Below are 17779 nucleotides of genomic sequence, written 5' to 3' on the forward strand. Positions count from 1 at the left end.
AGGTCCGTCCCTGCACAGAGTGCAGAGGCGGACTTGTCATCCGCTGGCTCAGCGGGGATCAACTGAGCGATCCCCACTGAGCAAGCAGAGGAGTAAAAACGGATCCACATGTGTGAAAGGGGCCTTACTCCTCCTCCACAAAACAAGGTTCTCGCGCGGATAATGAGTCTCTGTGGATGTGCATCCCTGACATGAATTGTATATTCCCATGCTTATAATGTTAACCAATGTGAATTAAACAAATCATCAGCTGCTGCTTTGTTAAGGTACTGGTAAGGGAATTACATCACAGGAACAGAAAGTGTTGAGGAGGAAGTAAAAAAATTGAATGTAGAAGGAGGAATTTATAGCATATAAATAAGTACATCACACCACTCAGCATTGCCTTTGAGTGTAACTGCCTTTAACTTTGCCAATTATTTTACAGAATTACACTATTTGGATGATTTTTGCCATCCTTTTTATGTCTGCCTATGAGTAAAAATACTATGTTATGGCACACCACTGGAGGAACATAACCAGCAAGAGGGACAAGTTCCAGCATATCCAGGACAATATAAAGAGCTTATGCCTCTTATAATATAGGAGTCCACACCAGTCATTGAGTGAGTGGGGACAACGAAGGGAGTACGATTTGCACGATATTTATTTTTTACTTTTTTCAAGACGTTCATTGGTATACCAAATGCATAGTGCTTTAGAACCACAGCTTCTGGAAGAACCACTTGTTTTTGCCTGTCTTGTACCTTTCCTCAAATTTTACTTTGGCCTCCCTTCTGGCTTTCCGTTTCAGAGCTGGGTCCCTGAAAACATCCTTGTTCACCACAGCTTTGTCAAGAGGGATATCAACGGAGTGGTTGGCATGAGGTGGTTGCAGTTGTACACCTTCACGAATGACTTGATCTTTGAACGCTTGGCAATTCTCTTCTTGCCCATAGTTGTGGTCACCTTACGAGGATAGCGATCAATGCCAGCAACCAGGTCGTGGCTGTATTGACGGTCCGAGGTGCCATCATCAATGTTCTTTACAATGACAGCTTTGTGGCCTGCATAGCGTCCTGTAAAACAAGGACAACTTTCCCTGGTTTCATGAATTTGCCCATCTTCGTTTCAACTCAATGGCTGCCCTGAAAAAAGTGATTTGCACTTTATTTAAAGAGACAGCACTTGGAACCTTAAAAATTGCACGATTGATCATCACATTCTGCATGTATGAAGATACAAGGATATAGACTAATTTATGAATGACGCATGTTTATTTATGTATTTATTCATTCTTTATTTCACATAATTTAAAATAATCAGTTTTTTAAATTGTTTATTGCAAAATTGTTTTATTTGCTTATTGCAAATGTATTTATCACGAGTACACAAGTGGGGCTTTGCTTTTATGTAACCAGGTAGCGATCAAAACACCTATGTGCATCCCTGACAGTTAGCATTACAAAATGACAATTTACAGAATGCAATTCAGTTTATTTAGTTGTTGCCCTTGAATTTCTGTTTTACAGTTATGAACTCCATTTGAGAAATATAATCAATGAATTCAGGATCTGAAGGTCAACAATGACATTGCACCACAACACTGAGGACTTTTGAAGTTTCTTTTGTCCAAGCAATCTTTACTTTTTAAATTGTCAGTTCATACAACCTATCCAATATTTTTTAACTTTCTTTAAATGAAAACACTACTCTGCTGCCCTCTGCTGACTAATAGAGATTAATGCATTTTGTGTCCGAAATTGGGAGACTAAACTAAAGCCAAACAGGGTAATCTAGCGAGGAATAACACTAAACTCATAAATAGGGGGCAGATTGCCAACTCCACTGGTTGATGGGGTGAGGTCAATCATATCTGGGTGGATTGTTGGCTTGAAAATAAAGTTTTGCAGGAAAGTGGTAAAGAATAGGAAGAGTTCCATGCGGGCCAGACTTTCCCCCAGGCAGATCCGTTTACCTGTAAGAAAAAAATTGAAAACATATACTTTTTAAAACTATTATTATTGTTGTCCATTAAATAAACACTTTACTGCTGCAATGTATCATGTGTGGTGATAATATAGATTAGTAACTACATAATAATTACTAATAATTTTCTGAAAACTGTACTTTTCTACAAAGACATAAATGAATTGTTTTTAAGAAGAATATTAGGAAGAAGTTTGGTAAACCCAAAAAATATAGGGGTTGATTTACTATAGTTGGGGGGTGTAAAATCAGGCTGACTTCTGCATATAAGCTAATCAGATTCTAACCTCAGCTTGTTCAGTTAAGCTTTGGCAATAAAACCTGGAAGCTGATTGGTTTCCATTAGGGTTGTCCCGATACCGATACTAGTACTTAGGCAAATGCTCCGATGCTTCACCTGATACCTGGACAGTCAGGGTGATTGGTGCGGAGGGGGAGTTATAAGCACCGATCACCCTGTATAGATTTCAATAAAGCCTGACAGCCGTTTCTCCGCTTCTCTCTCCCCCCCACTTTCAGCTGCTATAGTGAAATCTACACAGTGGTGATCAGTGCTTGTAACTGCCCCCAAAGCTGCACCGATCATCGCTGACTGTCCCTGTATCCTCCTTCAGTCCCCCTCTGTTCTGCTGCTGTCCCCCTCAATGTCCCCCTTTGTGCTGCTGTCCCCCTCCCTTCTCCTCCGTGTCCCCCTCGGTTCTGTCCCCCTTCGTTCTCCTCCGTGTCCCCCTCCATTCTTTCCCCCTCCGTTCTCCTCTGTTCTGTCCCCCTTCGTTCTCCTCCGTGTCCCCCTCCGTTCTGTCCCCCTCCATTCTCCTCCATTCTGTCCCCCTTCGTTCTCCTCCGTGTCCCCCTCCGTTCTGTCCCCCTCCATTCTCCTCCGTTCTGTCCCCCTTTGTTCTCCTCTGTGTCCCCCTCCTTTCTGTCCCCCTGTGTTCTCCTCCTTTCTGTCCCCCTCCGTTCTCCTCTGTGTCCACCTCAATCTTTCAGGATGGAAAGCGGAGATAGGAGCCAGTAAATCTGGCTCCTTCCTTTTCCGAATGAACAGTCAGTGATCACTGACTCTGTCCATTCAAATAACTGAAACATCGTAACCTGTGATTACGATGTCTCAGTTTATGAATGGAGAGGAGCCTCTGTCTCCTCTTCATTCATTTTCAGTGCAGCTGAGGCTGCTGAGAAGGGGACTGGGAAACATGTGTCCTCAGCCCCTTTCCCTGTCTCAAAGGGGAGATGTCAGGGGTCTGTTAAGACCCCTGATATCTTACCAAAGCCCCCCAACAGGGCTAATAATAATAAAAAAAGAAAAGAATTGCAATAAATAATAAAAAGAAATTAATTGTAAAAAATAATAAAAAATAAAATAAAAAACACACTGACACTGTCCACTCCCCCCCTTTATAAAAAGAATGCATTGTAAAAAACACATAACAAAATAATTAGTAAAAAATAATCAAAAAAAATAATTGTAAAAAATAAAATTGTAAAAACAAAAACAAAAAACTACTGACACGTGCCACTGTCACATGACATTAAAAAAAATGTATCGGTAATCGGTATCGGTGAGTACTTGGAAAAAAGTATCGGTACTTGTACTCGGTCTTAAAAAAGTGGTATTGGGACAACCCTAGTTTCTATGCAGAAGTGAGCCTGATTTCGCACTTTACAGCTTTAGTAAATAAACCCATAGTATCTAATAGAAGAGTTGCCTTTCCCTACTCTATGCAAAACAGAAAAGATTTGGCAATAGGGACATTTTAAAGCTGAAGTATGATTTATTTATTTTTTTGCATAGTCCAGCTTGGACCAATGTAAGTATGTATATTCCACACCTGACCGATCCCTGTGGACGGGTGCCATTCAGAGGACAGCTCTCTGTTACTATTAAGGTTTGCTGAGCAAACAATGAAGCTGTGCTAAAATCAGAGAGTTCACTCACCTTAATTAGAGTTATTTGGAATTCATTTTAACCGGAATCCAGAGTGGAGATGTTTTTTTCCAAAGTATATGCAATGTCATTACCTTTCTCCATTCCACAATTACATTCAAAGGTTCAGCCCAGGTATAAATCTGATTGGTGGTCAGGAAAAACTGACATTTGGGGAAGAGGAGATGGGGAATGGAGAAAGCTTAGAAAACCCTCTCCTGCATCACAGATCACCAGATGATGGAGAAAAGGGGGCTGAGGAGAACTAGTTTACTACAGCAATGTCGCACTAAAGGGTCTTGCTTCCTTTAGGGGTATCAAGATTTAATTTTCAATACATTTTGGCAGACATTTCTTATAACCTGGGGCATGGTATCTTCTTAGAATCTTCCATTATGTTTCCTGAAATTTAAATTGATCAGAATAGGTATTTAGAGCCAAATAAATACCTGTGGAGAACGGCATGAACGCATCGTTAGCCTTGAAACGATGATTCTCATCCAAGAAGTTGTGGGGGTTGAAGGTGTGAGGCTCTTTGAATTTCTCAGGATCAGTGTGAACAGAGGTGAGCACCGGGATGACTTCTGTGCCCTGCAGAGGATATAGTAGAAAGTATACCTAAAGTATATAGATCCAGTACCAGTAGTTTTTTTTTTATCATATCAATACAGTAAAAGTAAAAAGAGATTTAACCTTCATATAGGGAAAGGCTTCTTCACAGTAAGAGCTTTGAAAATGTGGAATAGAACTGGTTCTGGCCAGCTCAGTAGATTGTTTTAAACAAGAGCTGGATGCATTTTTAAATTCATATTAATATCTTGCTTGTTTCTTTAAAAATAGCAAACATGTTATACTTACCTGCTCTGTGCAGTGGTTTTGCACAGAGCAGCCCAGATCCTCCTCTTCTCGGATCCCTCGCGGCGCTTTTGGCCTTCCTCCTGCCAGGTGCCCTTACAGCAAGCACCAGAGCTGAGCCACTGCTCTGTGTGTCTATTCAGACAAGAAGCCTGGGCATGGCCCAGCCCCCTCTCTCCTCATTGGTTCATTGACTGATTGACAGCAGCGGGAGCCAATGGCGGCTGCTGCTGTCTCAGCTAATGAGGAGGGACAGCCGAGAAGTTCCTGGACAGCCGAGGGTCTCTTGCAACATGCTGGATTGTGATGGGTTTCAGGCAAATATTTGGGGGGCTGAGGTGAGCTGCTGCACACAGAAGGTTTTTCATTTTAATGCAAAGAATGCATTAACCACTTCCCCCCTTAATGACCAGGCCATTTTTTGCGATATGGCACTGCATCGCTTTAACTGACAATTGCGCGGTCATGCGTCGTTGTACACAAAATTGATGGAAATTTTTTTCCCACAAATAGAGCTTTCTTTTGGTGGTATTTAAACACATCTGCGGTTTTTGTTTTTTGCGCTTGTAGCAAATTCCTGAGCCTCTTTAGGCCTAATGGTTACCTCCAGAGTTAGGGAGAGCTGACATCATTCAGTGTAGAGTGGGTTACAAGGCATGGTGGGTGTAATCCAAGATGAACAGGTGGGCGCCAGACACTTTTTGAGTGCAAAGAGATTTATTGTCTCTTGAACAGAACTGGGGGAGAAAGGGTTGGGGGCCAGGACACCCTTAGGTGGATGCAAAGATAATTAGCAGACTCCGAGACTCCTATAGGTAGACTGGTGAAGGCTTCCAGCCGGACACCAAATCTGTATAGGTAAGATCGCTGTCTCCTATAGCAACAATCTTATAACAGTCACTAAGAGCTCTTTCACACTTACAGCGCTGCCGCGTCAGCGGTAAAGCGACGCTAGTTTTACCGGCGCTTTACCTTTCTTTCTAGAGCGCTTTTCGGACGCTAGCGGGGGGCTTTTAACCCCCGCTAGTGGCTGAATAAAGAGTTAAAAGCGTCCACAACGCGCCGCATCCGAGGTGCTTTACAGGCGCTTCGGCGGCGCTGCCCATTGATTTCAATGGGCAGGGTTGCTTTAGAAGCGGTGTATACACCGCTCCTAAAGCGCCCCAAAGATGCTGCTTGCTGGACTTTTTTTAACATCCTGCCAGCACAGCGATCCAGTGTAAAGCCCACTTTCTCAGGCGCTTTACAGGCGCTAAGGGGTCTAACGGTAATGGTGTTCAACTATTTGCAACATGCACAGTTCTCCTTACCCCACACTCACTCACTGTGGGTCTTCACTCAACAAGCTCCCAGTCTCTCTCACTAGACTTCAGATCCACTAGCCACTGAATCCCCTGAACTCTTCCACTTTAGCACTCAGTATCTTCCTCAAGTGTCACCCCGGCTTCCTTGCTAGGTCCCTGGCTTGGCACTCACAGATACTCCTTAAGCTTCACCCCCGCCGAAAACATTAGGTCCCTGGCTTGGCACTCACTGATGCTTCACAGACATCACCTTTGCTGTCCCGCTGGGTCCCTGACTTGGCACTTGCTGAACTTTTCCCCCTTCTTCACCGTCCCCGGCTGGCGAGAAGTCTGCTCTGGTACTGGCCTCAGCTCACTCACTGTGGTCTTTGGTTACAAGGTGGATGGTCCCTTATTGGCGACAGCTTCCCCTCTACCTCCGACCTCAATTGGTTCTCTGGCCGGCGGAACCATTACTTCTGGTTGGACTACAAGCCCTCAGTCACAACCCTACGATGCTCTCCTGCTTCTGGATAGGCCCTCAGATAGCCTAGTAGCCAGATTTCTCCAGGATAGGCCTAAGGCTTATGGACTAGCAGCCCAGGGCAATCATAACACACATCCACCCAGACAGCCGTCCAGGTGGCACAGAACCCCGATCACCTGACTCCACCCAAATAAATAGGCTCTCCCAGCAGGCCAAGGGACCCAAGAAAATCCCTGCCCATTGGCTGAGACACCCCATTCATTCACAATCTGTCCTTGCTATGCCCTTGTCTTATCCAATGTCACCAGATACCAGGCCACCTAGTGACAAAAGAAAGAAGTGCAGCAATTCCAGAATTAGGGGGAAATCAATTGATGTCCTAAGAATTAGCCAGGGTAACTATCGCCTGGCAGCTAAATTTAATAGCAGCCCTGCCTAAACATCAGGATGCTACATGCTATAAACAAAATGACAATTAAAAAAAAAACAAAAAACATATTTTTTTACTTTCTGCTACATATAAAAAAATAAATAAATAAAAAAACGAATTTATTCACCAGTTTAGCCTGATATGTATTCTTCTACATATTTTTGGTAAAAAAATCGCAATAAGCATATATTGATTGGTTTGAACAAAAGTTATAGCGTCTACAAAAAAGAGGATAGATTTATGGACTAATTTTTTTAATTGTTTTTACTGGTAATGGAGGCGATCTGCGATTTTTAGCTGGACTGCAACATTGTGGCGGACAAATCTGACCTCAAGTGACACTTTTTGGGGACCAGTAACATTATTACATTGATCAGTTTTTTTTTTTTTTTGAAAGCCTATGGCGTGCAAAACACACCCAAAAACTTCACCCGGTGCATAAAAAATGTGCACACACATAAAGAGTGCTCACAAAAAAGTGCAACGGGTACACAAGACATGCCAATTCCCTGATCCCCCGGGGCGTTAGGCTCCTGCGGGGACAAAGGTACTTACTATGGTCTATCTGGCCGAAACCAGACAGACCCCGTTCTCTGGAGGGCCTGCCGAAACAGGACCCACCCAAGTACTAGGTGAGGCTCCCCCGAAGGGAGACCCCATGAGAGGGGGCGAACTAAGCCAAAAGGCCATGTCCACCCCTTCCCAAGACTTTCAGGGCTGGCCCGAGGACCCGCATCCTTACTCATCACACTGTGGGACAAACGTGACAAAAACAAGACGTGACAGACTACACAGGTTTCAATCAAAATAAATAAAAAGTGGGGGAAGGGATAGTGAAGAGGAGAGTGAAAAGAAGTGGCCATTGTGTAACACAATGACCAGGCCCTCCGGCCAGGAATAAAAAATTCCTCTGGTCCTAGCCAAAAGGCCCGGCCCAAGAGGCAGGTGCAAAAAAAGCTGTGTTATGGTGCAGTGACCGTGGTGCCCAAAATCAATGTGACTCCCACTCACAGTGATCTTAAGGCACCCCTGGACTGCCACTCCAGGGGCACTACTCCATAGGCTTTCAAGACCTACCCTGGCCCACAGCCCGGACCACAGCAGCCCCCACCGCAGACAGAAAAGGCATGAGGTTCAGGAAGCTTGGCAAGAGCCCTTGCCCCGAAGGCTCCACCATCACTCCCATCACCCCCTCCAGTTTCACATTCGGGTAAATGGATACTAGCCACTCCCCCCTTCCGTACAAAAGGGGAGTAAGCGTTCTCCTACCCAAATAACTGTCAGCAGCTAGAGCTACCACAATCCAGGCCAGAAGGCCAGGGACCCGACCCTTCAGCCAGACCAAAATGCAGCACCCATCCCTACCAGGAGCACCCTTCCAGACGGCTCAGACTCAACCATTGGCCGGTCCCCAGTATACTTTCGGGCAACTCGGCGTAGTCCCTGCTGAGTATCGTCTTTCCAGGTACTATGACACCATTGGATTTGCCGGCCCTCCCCAACGAGAGTGACACAGCGCCTCCTCTGGAAACTGATAAGAACAGATACTACACTTGATCTTAGCCAAAAGGCCGAGAAGCATTACATTGATCAGTGCTATAAAAATGCACTGATCCATGTATAAATGACACTGGCAGGGAAGGGGTTAACACTTGGGGACGATCAAGGGGTTAACTGTGTTCCCTTGGTGTGTTCTAACTGTGTGAGGGGTGGGCTTATTGGGTCAACACAGAGATTACTGTTCCTGATCATTAGGAACAGCAGATCTCAGTATTGTGTCTCCTGTCATAATGGGGATCTGCCTTGTTTACATAGGCAGATCCCCGTTCTGCCTCTCTGTACCGCGATTGTGGGTAGCCGGTGGATATGAAGTCCGCCGGACCCATGGGCACACTCCCACGGCGTGCGGCGGGCAGGCGTGTGCCCGCTGTAGCTCATGCACGGACCAACGTGCAGGTACGGGCGGTTTGCGCAGCCAGGCCGCCCTGCTGCAGTATATGCGCGGTGGGTAGTCCGGAAGTGGTTAAGGTAAAAAAAAAGTCTGCCTTTAGAACAACTTTTAGTACACAAAATATAACTAGAAATGAATATTTAGAGGTATTAACAACAGGGGTATTTGATCCAGGTAATATACTATTGCTTCATGGGGGATCAGGAAGGATTTTTTTTCCCCCCAAGTGGGGTGAATTGGATCATGCTTTATTGGAGTTTTGTGCCTCTGGTACAACTGTGGATATATGAACTGTGGATATATTGATTGAACTAGATGGATTTGAGACTAATATGTAACCATGTAACAGTATATATCTTAAAGTGTCTTATTTTAGGGGTGGGCATAGAGATCCAAATGTAATCTATGTCTTTTGCATAAAGAAATATTTACAAAATGAAAATTGCTACTATTATATAAAGTTTTTTTTTGTTCTATGTATCAGCCCTTCTATCTGCATCTGCCTTATCTATAATATCTATTATAATTTTCTTTTTCCATTACCTGTGGTAGGAAGTATCCTCTGAAGTCAGTGTCTCGTATGACACAATGCGGCAGGCTCAGGGGGATGATGCTGGTAAAACGTTGTATTTCATGTATAACAGCATCCGTGTATGGCATTTTACTCCGATCTTCAACTGCCGGGCACCGGTTCCTTCCAATCACTTTGTCTATCTCCCGGTGAACTTTCTCTGAATGGATACAGAGTATCAGAAATCAGTACATGTCAGTTGCAAAGATAAGGACAGTTGTTACCTGAAGCCTTGAGAAAGAGGTAAAGCCCCAAACATCAGTGGAGGAATATGTTTTTGACAATTTTTCATTGTTGCCTCTATGGTGAGCCCTCAATATACAATTGAGGCTCATATGGGGTGCTGATTTTTTCTGTTTAATAAGTTGTAAAAACTGACAAAGGTTCTAAACCTTCCCCACACTGTCCAAACCTTAGAAAAAAAAATTGACTGGATATGCAATTTAAGTAACTTCACAGTGTGACCAAGATGTGCAATTAATTTTGGCCCGAGTATAAATTTGGACAAATTTTTGGTTATTTGGAGATTTGGATGTATCCGAATCTCTGAATGAAATAATAACGAATTTAATTAAAATCCATTTTGTCTCGTATATACGTTTTCTAACAAATTAAACATTTTCAGAACAATTAGAATTCAAATTGGTTGCAAAAATGATCAACCGATTTGAGTTCTGTGTGAAGAATAGCTGGTTGTTAAGGAGCGGACTGGGAAGCCGGCCGTCACATCCCTAACAACTGATGACTCATCAGCTGTCAGCGGGATTCCCTGCTGACAGGTGAATGTAAATAGAATTGCCAGCATATAAAAATTCAGAAAAAAAACCCAGTGTGGGGTTTTTATTCACTTTTTACACTTTTTGGTGAACTACACAATCCGGTGGGGGGACAGGATCTGGGGCTCCCCTTTTTAAACGGGGCTTCCAGATTCTGATATGTCATCCCTCGCACCCCCACAACCACCAGGCCAGGGCTGTGGGGAAGAGGCCCTTGTCCTCATCAAAATCAGGACAAGGTACTTTGAGGCGGGATCACCCCCTATGTTGAGGGCATGTGGTCTGGTATGGTTCAGAATGGGCTCACTCGTTCACCCCCCCCCTGGCCTGCCGGGCTGCATGCTTGGATAAGGGTCTGGTATACAGTTTTGGGGGGACCCTGCGGAATTAAAAAAAAAAATTTTTTGGCCTAGGGTTTCCCTCAAAATTCATACCAGATTTGAATTGGGGGGGGGGGAACCCATGCAGTTTAAAAAAAAAAAATAATGTAATGCTATTCTGAATAAACAATGCTAAACGAATTCCGAAATTCTGAAAATGAATTGGTCCATGGACACAGTATTGGACCAATTCCTTTTCAGAATTTCGAAATTCGATTTGTATCTTCTGCATTCTTTTTGTAAATTCAGAAATCAGAATAGCTGGTTGTTAAAGCGGAGTTTCGCGTTTAATCGCGTTTAATCGCGTTTTTTTTTTTAAAGTCAGCAGCTACAAATACTGCAGCTACTGACTTTTAAAATAAGGACACTTACCTGTCCAGGGCGCCAGCGATGTCGGCACCGAAGCCAATCTATCTCTCGGCTCTCGGGTGCTGCCACCGCCATCTTCGGTAAGGGAATCAGGAAGTGAAGCCTTGCTGCTTCACTTCCTGGTTCCCTACTGTGCATGCACAACTCGCTCTGTGTGTTGCCACTGGTCCCTGCTGTCTCCTGGGACCTGTGTGTCTCCCAGAAGACAGCAGGGGGGGGGGGAAGTGGCGTAAATACCCACGTGTGGTGCGGGTATCTATGCCTGGAAGTGGGAGCAAGATACCTGTATTAGACAGGTATCTGCTCCCCCCTCCCCCCTGAAAGGTGCCAAATGTGACACCAGAGTGGGGGAGGGTTCCGAAAAGCAGAAGTTCGATTTTTGTGTGGAACTCCGTTTTAAGGAGTGGGTGGCCGCTGGTGTCCTTTACAACCATGACTGATCCGCTGTGGGATTCCTCGTTGGCAGCAGAATGTAAACAAAATAAATTCAGGTTTAAAAAAACAAACCAAAAAAAACAGCCAAAATGTTAAGGGGAGCCCAAGACCAGGAAAGGAGGGAGGACAAACGGGCACCACCACACCCCCTCCCCTCCTGAACTAAACCAGGCCACATGGGGGGGGGAGCCTTGGGGTATGGGGGTAAAGGGCACATTGCATAGAGCAGGTAAGTATGAAATGTGTTTGTTTGTTTAAAAAAAAAAAACAGTGAAGCTGGAGGTTGGAAGACTGGAGGTAAATTAAGGTGGTTGTAAAGGCAGATTTCTGTGTGTAGCGCCTCCCACCCATATTTACCTGGGCCTGATCCAGCGATGTGCACAAGAGCTGAGGCTTAGCTCTCTCTTCTCATTGGCTTAGACACAGCAGCGGGAGCCATTGGTTCTCACTACTGTCAATCACAGCCATTGAGGAGGGAGCAGTCAATGGACACACAGAGCGGGGCTCGGGGAGCGAGTACACACAAATGCCCCCATAGCAAGCAGCTTGCTATGGGGGCACTCAGTAGGGGGGGGGGAGCCAGGAGCACCAGCGGGGGACCCAAGAAGAAGAGGATCGGGGCTGCTATGTGCAAAACCATTCCACAGAACAGGTAAGTGTGATATGTTTGTTATTTAAAAAAAAAAAATACTTTAGCATTACTTTAAGGTGTTATTATTAATTTAAAGTAAAAGTTTAACAGTATTGCGTATTATATTTTAAAATTATTATATCCATGCAAAAAAGTATTTGACTACTACTTTAATCTAAAAAAGATTTATATCCCCCTTCCACCCTTCGTGTAGCTTCATGTCTGACTCCCAGTTAAAATACCCTGTATAACCTACATCTAGGTATAATTATAATTATATCTATGGTATAAGTTTTAAATATACTGTGTATATGTGAGAGTGGATTAGATATTTTATCAAATTAATATTGGAGCTGGGAGACTCGAATGAATGCACCACCTCCTTTATATATGACAAAACAATGTATACCCAGGGAGCAAAGGATTGGAGTTTTAAGGTGCAAAAAACTTCTTAAAACAATAGGTGCTACTATAGGGCAATTGCCCTCTCTCCCCCCTCTTTTTTGACACAGACGTTCCCCATTAAACCTCTTGATGGATCTAGGGAATTAATTGGAACCAAGTTCACTTTGAAAGGTGGTAAGTATTAAATAACAAGGTCCTGCAAAAGCTCCAGAAGAAGCCACGTTTGTGGTGAAACATGTAGACGCAATCACACTTTTGTACCTTGACCATTGGGTTGATATGGCCCGAATTTTACAAATTACTTTATATTTTCTATGCAATAAAATTTCTATAAATTTTTGGTAAATTTGATTTTGATTGATTTTTTTTTTTTTGCACCTTAAAACTCCAATCCTTTGCTCCCTGGGTATACATTGGATTAGATATTTTGTTCTCGAACCATATGCTGGTAATTTATATAGATATGCATACACATAGTCAAGAATATTTTTTGATCTTTACATATTAGCTAAATTGTATACCACACTTTTTTTTTTAGGTTTTTATCTGATAAATCTTATCGATCAACTAATTGATTATAAAAATAATTATTAATTGCTGCCCTAGTATGATTATATTGCTTTCATTGCTATTAGTTACAGTTATTCCCTGCCTAGTAATTTATACGAAGACTACAAAACTGAGCCTAGTCACCTGTTATCAGGGAGTCACATGGTTCTACTACTGCAAATCCAGGCTAAAATTAAAACTCACATAAGAGAATTAAATGATATCTACACAAAAAAATTACCCAGGACAAGATGATCTCAGGTCCTTCCCTTGCATTGTACAAAGCTGTTTTCCTTTCTATTACAGAAATGCCCGAGGTCTGTGTAGCTTTCACTTAATGAAATATGGGTTTGTTCCATCTACTTCATTACGATTAATCCACCATGGCTCTCATTTGGATATTACCTATGCTAAATTACACTCTACTCTGCCAAAAAAAAATTCCAGTATAATCTGTTCATTGGTATGTAATGAGGCACATCTGATCAGAATACACAAACTGATTATAACTAATACAGTGTCACGTGTACCACTTAACCCTTTTGCTGTGTGAGCGATTTTTTTTTATTGTTGCCTATGCAGTACATACTAAAAATTTTTTCCTTCCTCACAGGGCAGAGAGGCAGCAGTGGGATAAAGGATAAGGGCGGGGCTAAGTCAGAGGATACGGGCAGCCTGGCTCGGGATCGAGCTTGCAGGTGTACCACAATAGGCAGCAGTTTCCTATGGTGGCACACTGAGAAGAAGAGGAGCCGGTAGCGCTTGCAGGGACCCCAGAAGAGGGGTGGTTCTAAAGTGGTTCTAAAGTCTTTTATTTTTTAACTTTAATGCATTCTTTGCATTAAGGCAAACAAACCCTTACTACTTCCTACTCCCATTCAACGCTGTATCTTGGCCTAGGCCGACAAGGCCCAGGCCTAGGACGGCACTTTTCAGGGGGGCAGCACAAAAAGAGTCCCCGCCGGCTTGCGCTACACTTTTAGTTTAGCGCCAGCTTATGGGACGGACTGAGCCGGGAGGCAAATCGGTCTGGCACCCCCATAAAGCAGCCATACTGTTGCCGGTATGATAATACCGGCAGGGCCACCATGGGGGGGGGGCAACCTATACATATGTAGGGGGCCTGGGCAGCGGACCGCAACCAATGAGTTGTTGTGTGGGCGGGTGGCGTTCCGGGACTGTCGGGGGCCCACCGCTTCTAGTTTTGACTGTCCTATCAACACAGCGGACCTTTCACCTGAGTTCTCAGCTACAGAGAGTCAGATGCCATGTCAGGAGGCTGAAACTGTCTGAAGGAGAAAGTCAGCTGATGGGCTTGGGCCAGTGGGGTGAAGGGGGGGGGAGCTCTCCACTGTGTGTGGAGACCCCATGTTGTGAGAGATGCAGTGGCGGCACGTGAAGGGAGCCAGGCAGGCTGTAAGTACCCAGGCTTAATGGAAAACCACAGCAGTTAATTGGAAATTGCAGGACAACTACCTAGCTGCCACGGGGCTTGTAATCTGGGTAGGTAGGTAGTAAGACTTTCCTGCAAACCTTTGGGTGAACACAATCTAATATATATACTGTATTTACTGTAGCATGGGGTACCCAAGGTAGAAGGAAAGCTACACTATTTGGGTGAAAGTTACATGGAACTTACCTAGCTGCCAAAGGGCTTTTAATCTAGGGATGGTGCAGACACAAGGGACACTGACATGGTCACCTAAACCCAGTGGTGTATCCAGGGTATGGCAGATATGGCAAGTGCCATGGGTGCCATATGAAGGGGGCGCTCTCTTCTTCCCTCCCGAGTCCTGGTGACTGGGACTGGCACCATGTCCTCTCTCCCAGCACAGTGAAGAAACTGGTATTCCCTCTCCCTGCACAGTGTGAGGAGTAATGACTGTGCGCACACACTTCCCGCACACATGTCTGTCCCTGGGTGAGCTGTGTGGGGGGTGGTCCAGGGTCGGGGCCGGTGTGTCTGGGGTGAGAGGGGAGGAGGAGGGTTCAGCTGTTATTGTTACCGTGCTGTGAGCTGTGCCGGGTTTGCAGAGGTTGGGAGACGAGCTGAACCGATCCCCAGACATTGATAGACTTGGGGTGGGAAGAAGAGGGTCCCCGGGGACGGAGAAGCTGAGGAGACACTACCAGCTGGGGGAAGGGATCTCACTATCAACTTCCTGGCTTCCGCAGATTTGCTTTTCCCTTGTCTTGGGTTACCTATTGCCGCCTGTGCCCAGAGGAGGCTCTGGAGGAGCAGGTAGAAGCTATGCTGACCAGGGAGAGGGGAGGGACATATAGGGGGAGGAGGAGGATGGGGCCCAGAGGGGGAAGAGGGGGGAAGAGGGAGGAACACGGGGAATGTGAAAGGTGACTAGGGAGAAATGTGGGAGGTGACTAGTGGAGAAGAAGGGGAAAAGAGGGAAGATGAATAGAGGAGGGGGGTATAATGCAAATGAATGGGGGAGGACAGGGGGGTATAATGCAAATGAATGGGGGAGGACAGGGGGTATAATGCAGATGAATGGAGAAGGACAGGGGGGTATAATGGCAAATAAATGGAGGAGGAGGGGGGTATAATAGCTAATGAATGGAGGGGGAGGAGGGGGTATAATGGGAAATTAAAGGAGGAGGAGGAAGGGGTTTATTGGCAAATGGATGGAGGAGGACAGGGGGTTAAAATGGCACATTGATGGAGCAGGAGGGGATATGATGACAGATGAATGGAGCAGGACAGGGGGGTACATCACTTCCTTCCAGTGCACAGACCTCGCAGGGAGAAAGAAGACAGAAGCAAGAGATACGGAAGACGAGAAGAGAGTTGTTTTTTTTGTTAAAGTTATCTGAAAGATGGGTTTCAAATGTTTTGACAGGAGCGCAGTTTCAGTGCTTCCCATAGGCGCCATTTTCACTAGATATGCCTCTGCCTAAACCTAGTAGGTAGGTAGTATGACTCTCCTGCAATCCTTTGCCTGTGTCAGTAGTACATATTAAAGAATTTTACTTTTATTTCTGTTGATTGTTGATGAGAAAAATAAAAAGATTGATTTATTTGTTTCTGCCCCCAGTCTTTCCTTTGCTCAATACCTGGACCACATACCTTCATCACTATGCTATATGTTTTCTGCTGCACCACTGACATGACATATCCTCTTAGTCCTCTCCATATATTTAGCAAAAATTTATGCTTAAAGTAGAACTATAGTCAACACTTTTGTTTTCATTTTGGATGGAGTAAGGGAGGGTTATAGCCCCTGTCAGTTTATTGTTTGCCATCCCTGTCCCATTGCAGAGATTTCCCTTCATTTCCTGCCTCATAGCCAAACAGAAAGTGAGAGGAAATCTCTGCAAATTAGGGGAATCCATTGCCCCCCCCCCAAGGCCCTCAGACCTAGTGTTCCCACAAGGGGTCTGGCCTTGACAGGAAGGGGTGGGCCATATTTAAATTAGGGGGTGCACGAGTTTAGTCAGGCCCTGGGCAGCACAAAACCTAAATACACCACTGCCCCCATCCCTAAACACTTACCTGACTCTTCTCACTGCTCCAGCACTGTCCCAGCTGCAACACCACTCCTCCCACTTCCTGGTCCCACATGGGACACTGAGAGCAGTGGGAGGTTCCTTCTGCTGTCAGTCAAACTTCCATGAGATAGGTATGAGGGCGTGGTTTCTGGTGCTGTGTGCATCTATGGATGCAGAAACCCTGTGTCAGGAGTGGGTGTGCACGGGTGCCCCTCGTAGTACACAGCTTGCTAAGGAGGCACCCAGAGGAAGGAGGAGTGGACATCGGTGGTAGAGGAGTGCCAAAGAGGAGCTAAGGGACCGCTCTGTGCAATATCATTGCACAGAGTGAGCAGGTAAGTATCACCTCTTTTTTATTTTAAGAAAGAAAAACCCTTTAATATTATTTTAATTGTGTCGAGAAAATGGATACCAAATATGTCAATCTCCAAAAAAGGACAGTACCCAAAATCGTCCATAGGCAACTCCTTAAAAGATTTTACAGCTCATTAATTGGAGTTAGGCAGAAGTGATTGCCCTAGGATTTTCTCACTCCAGCGTGTGTGGCGATACCTTGTATGTGTGGAACAACCATCAGTTTTTGGCTTGTCTGCACCTGACTCAAACAGTTGGAAATGCTTGTAAGTGGGAGTGGGGGCTTTTGAATTTTTTTTATTTATTTAAAAAAAACTCTATTTGTTTAAACATTAGTTTCTTTTTTTTAACCTAACTTTATTGCTGTCACAGGCCCCCCTATGTGATAGCATAGTTTCGGCAACAGGACCTCTTTTAGGAGACATCAGGGGTCTACTAGACCCTCTTCACCTCTGCACTTTGTCGAAACTGACCAAGCACATACTCTGCTTGCAACTACTTTCCGGCCAGAATGGTTGGGGTTTGACAGCTAAACCTAGGGCCACTCTCCGACCTCTTTTTTGGTAACATTAGGGCAAATGGGTGTATTCTAGATTCTATAAGAAAATGATCATAAGGTAAATAGATACGAATTGAACAAGAATAATTAGGTATCAATCCCATCAAGCAAATTTAAATAAACTGTATAAGTTTAAAATGATCCATTTATGAACTTCCCCTTTAATAAACAAATTTTATTGGAGTACATTGTAATACATTTTTCTACAGTAGGGATTGGGTCACCATAAGTATCAATGAATGAGAGTTTTTGGTGCAATATATTATTATACCACAAGATGATGCTAATGTCAATCAAAGGTAGTTGTTTTTAACAATACATATATTTTTTACATTTAAAACACAT

At 44.4% G+C, this 17779-nt stretch overlaps 1 protein-coding gene and 2 pseudogenes across 1 annotated transcript in view; all 3 read right to left on the reverse strand.

The window, feature by feature from the left end:
* Positions 1-655: 655 nt before the first annotated feature.
* On the reverse strand, positions 656-1103 carry LOC141107165 (large ribosomal subunit protein eL27-like; annotated as a pseudogene).
* A 219-nt stretch (positions 1104-1322) lies between these two features.
* The window catches only part of LOC141107661 (cytochrome P450 2F2-like), a 70592-nt gene continuing 54135 nt past the window's right edge, over positions 1323-17779 (reverse strand). The window contains exons 8-10 of the mRNA XM_073598552.1: positions 9445-9632; positions 4345-4486; positions 1323-1957 (exon numbers count right to left, since the gene is read on the reverse strand). Of these exons, the coding sequence (XP_073454653.1) occupies positions 1776-1957; positions 4345-4486; positions 9445-9632 (512 nt within the window). The 3' untranslated portion in view covers positions 1323-1775. The remainder of the gene's footprint in view (positions 1958-4344; positions 4487-9444; positions 9633-17779) is intronic.
* Positions 8429-8533, reverse strand: LOC141109067 (U2 spliceosomal RNA; annotated as a pseudogene).

The sequence above is a fragment of the Aquarana catesbeiana genome, linkage group LG09 (assembly GCF_042186555.1).
Source record: "Aquarana catesbeiana isolate 2022-GZ linkage group LG09, ASM4218655v1, whole genome shotgun sequence".
In the NCBI taxonomy this organism is placed as follows: Eukaryota; Metazoa; Chordata; class Amphibia; order Anura; family Ranidae; genus Aquarana; species Aquarana catesbeiana.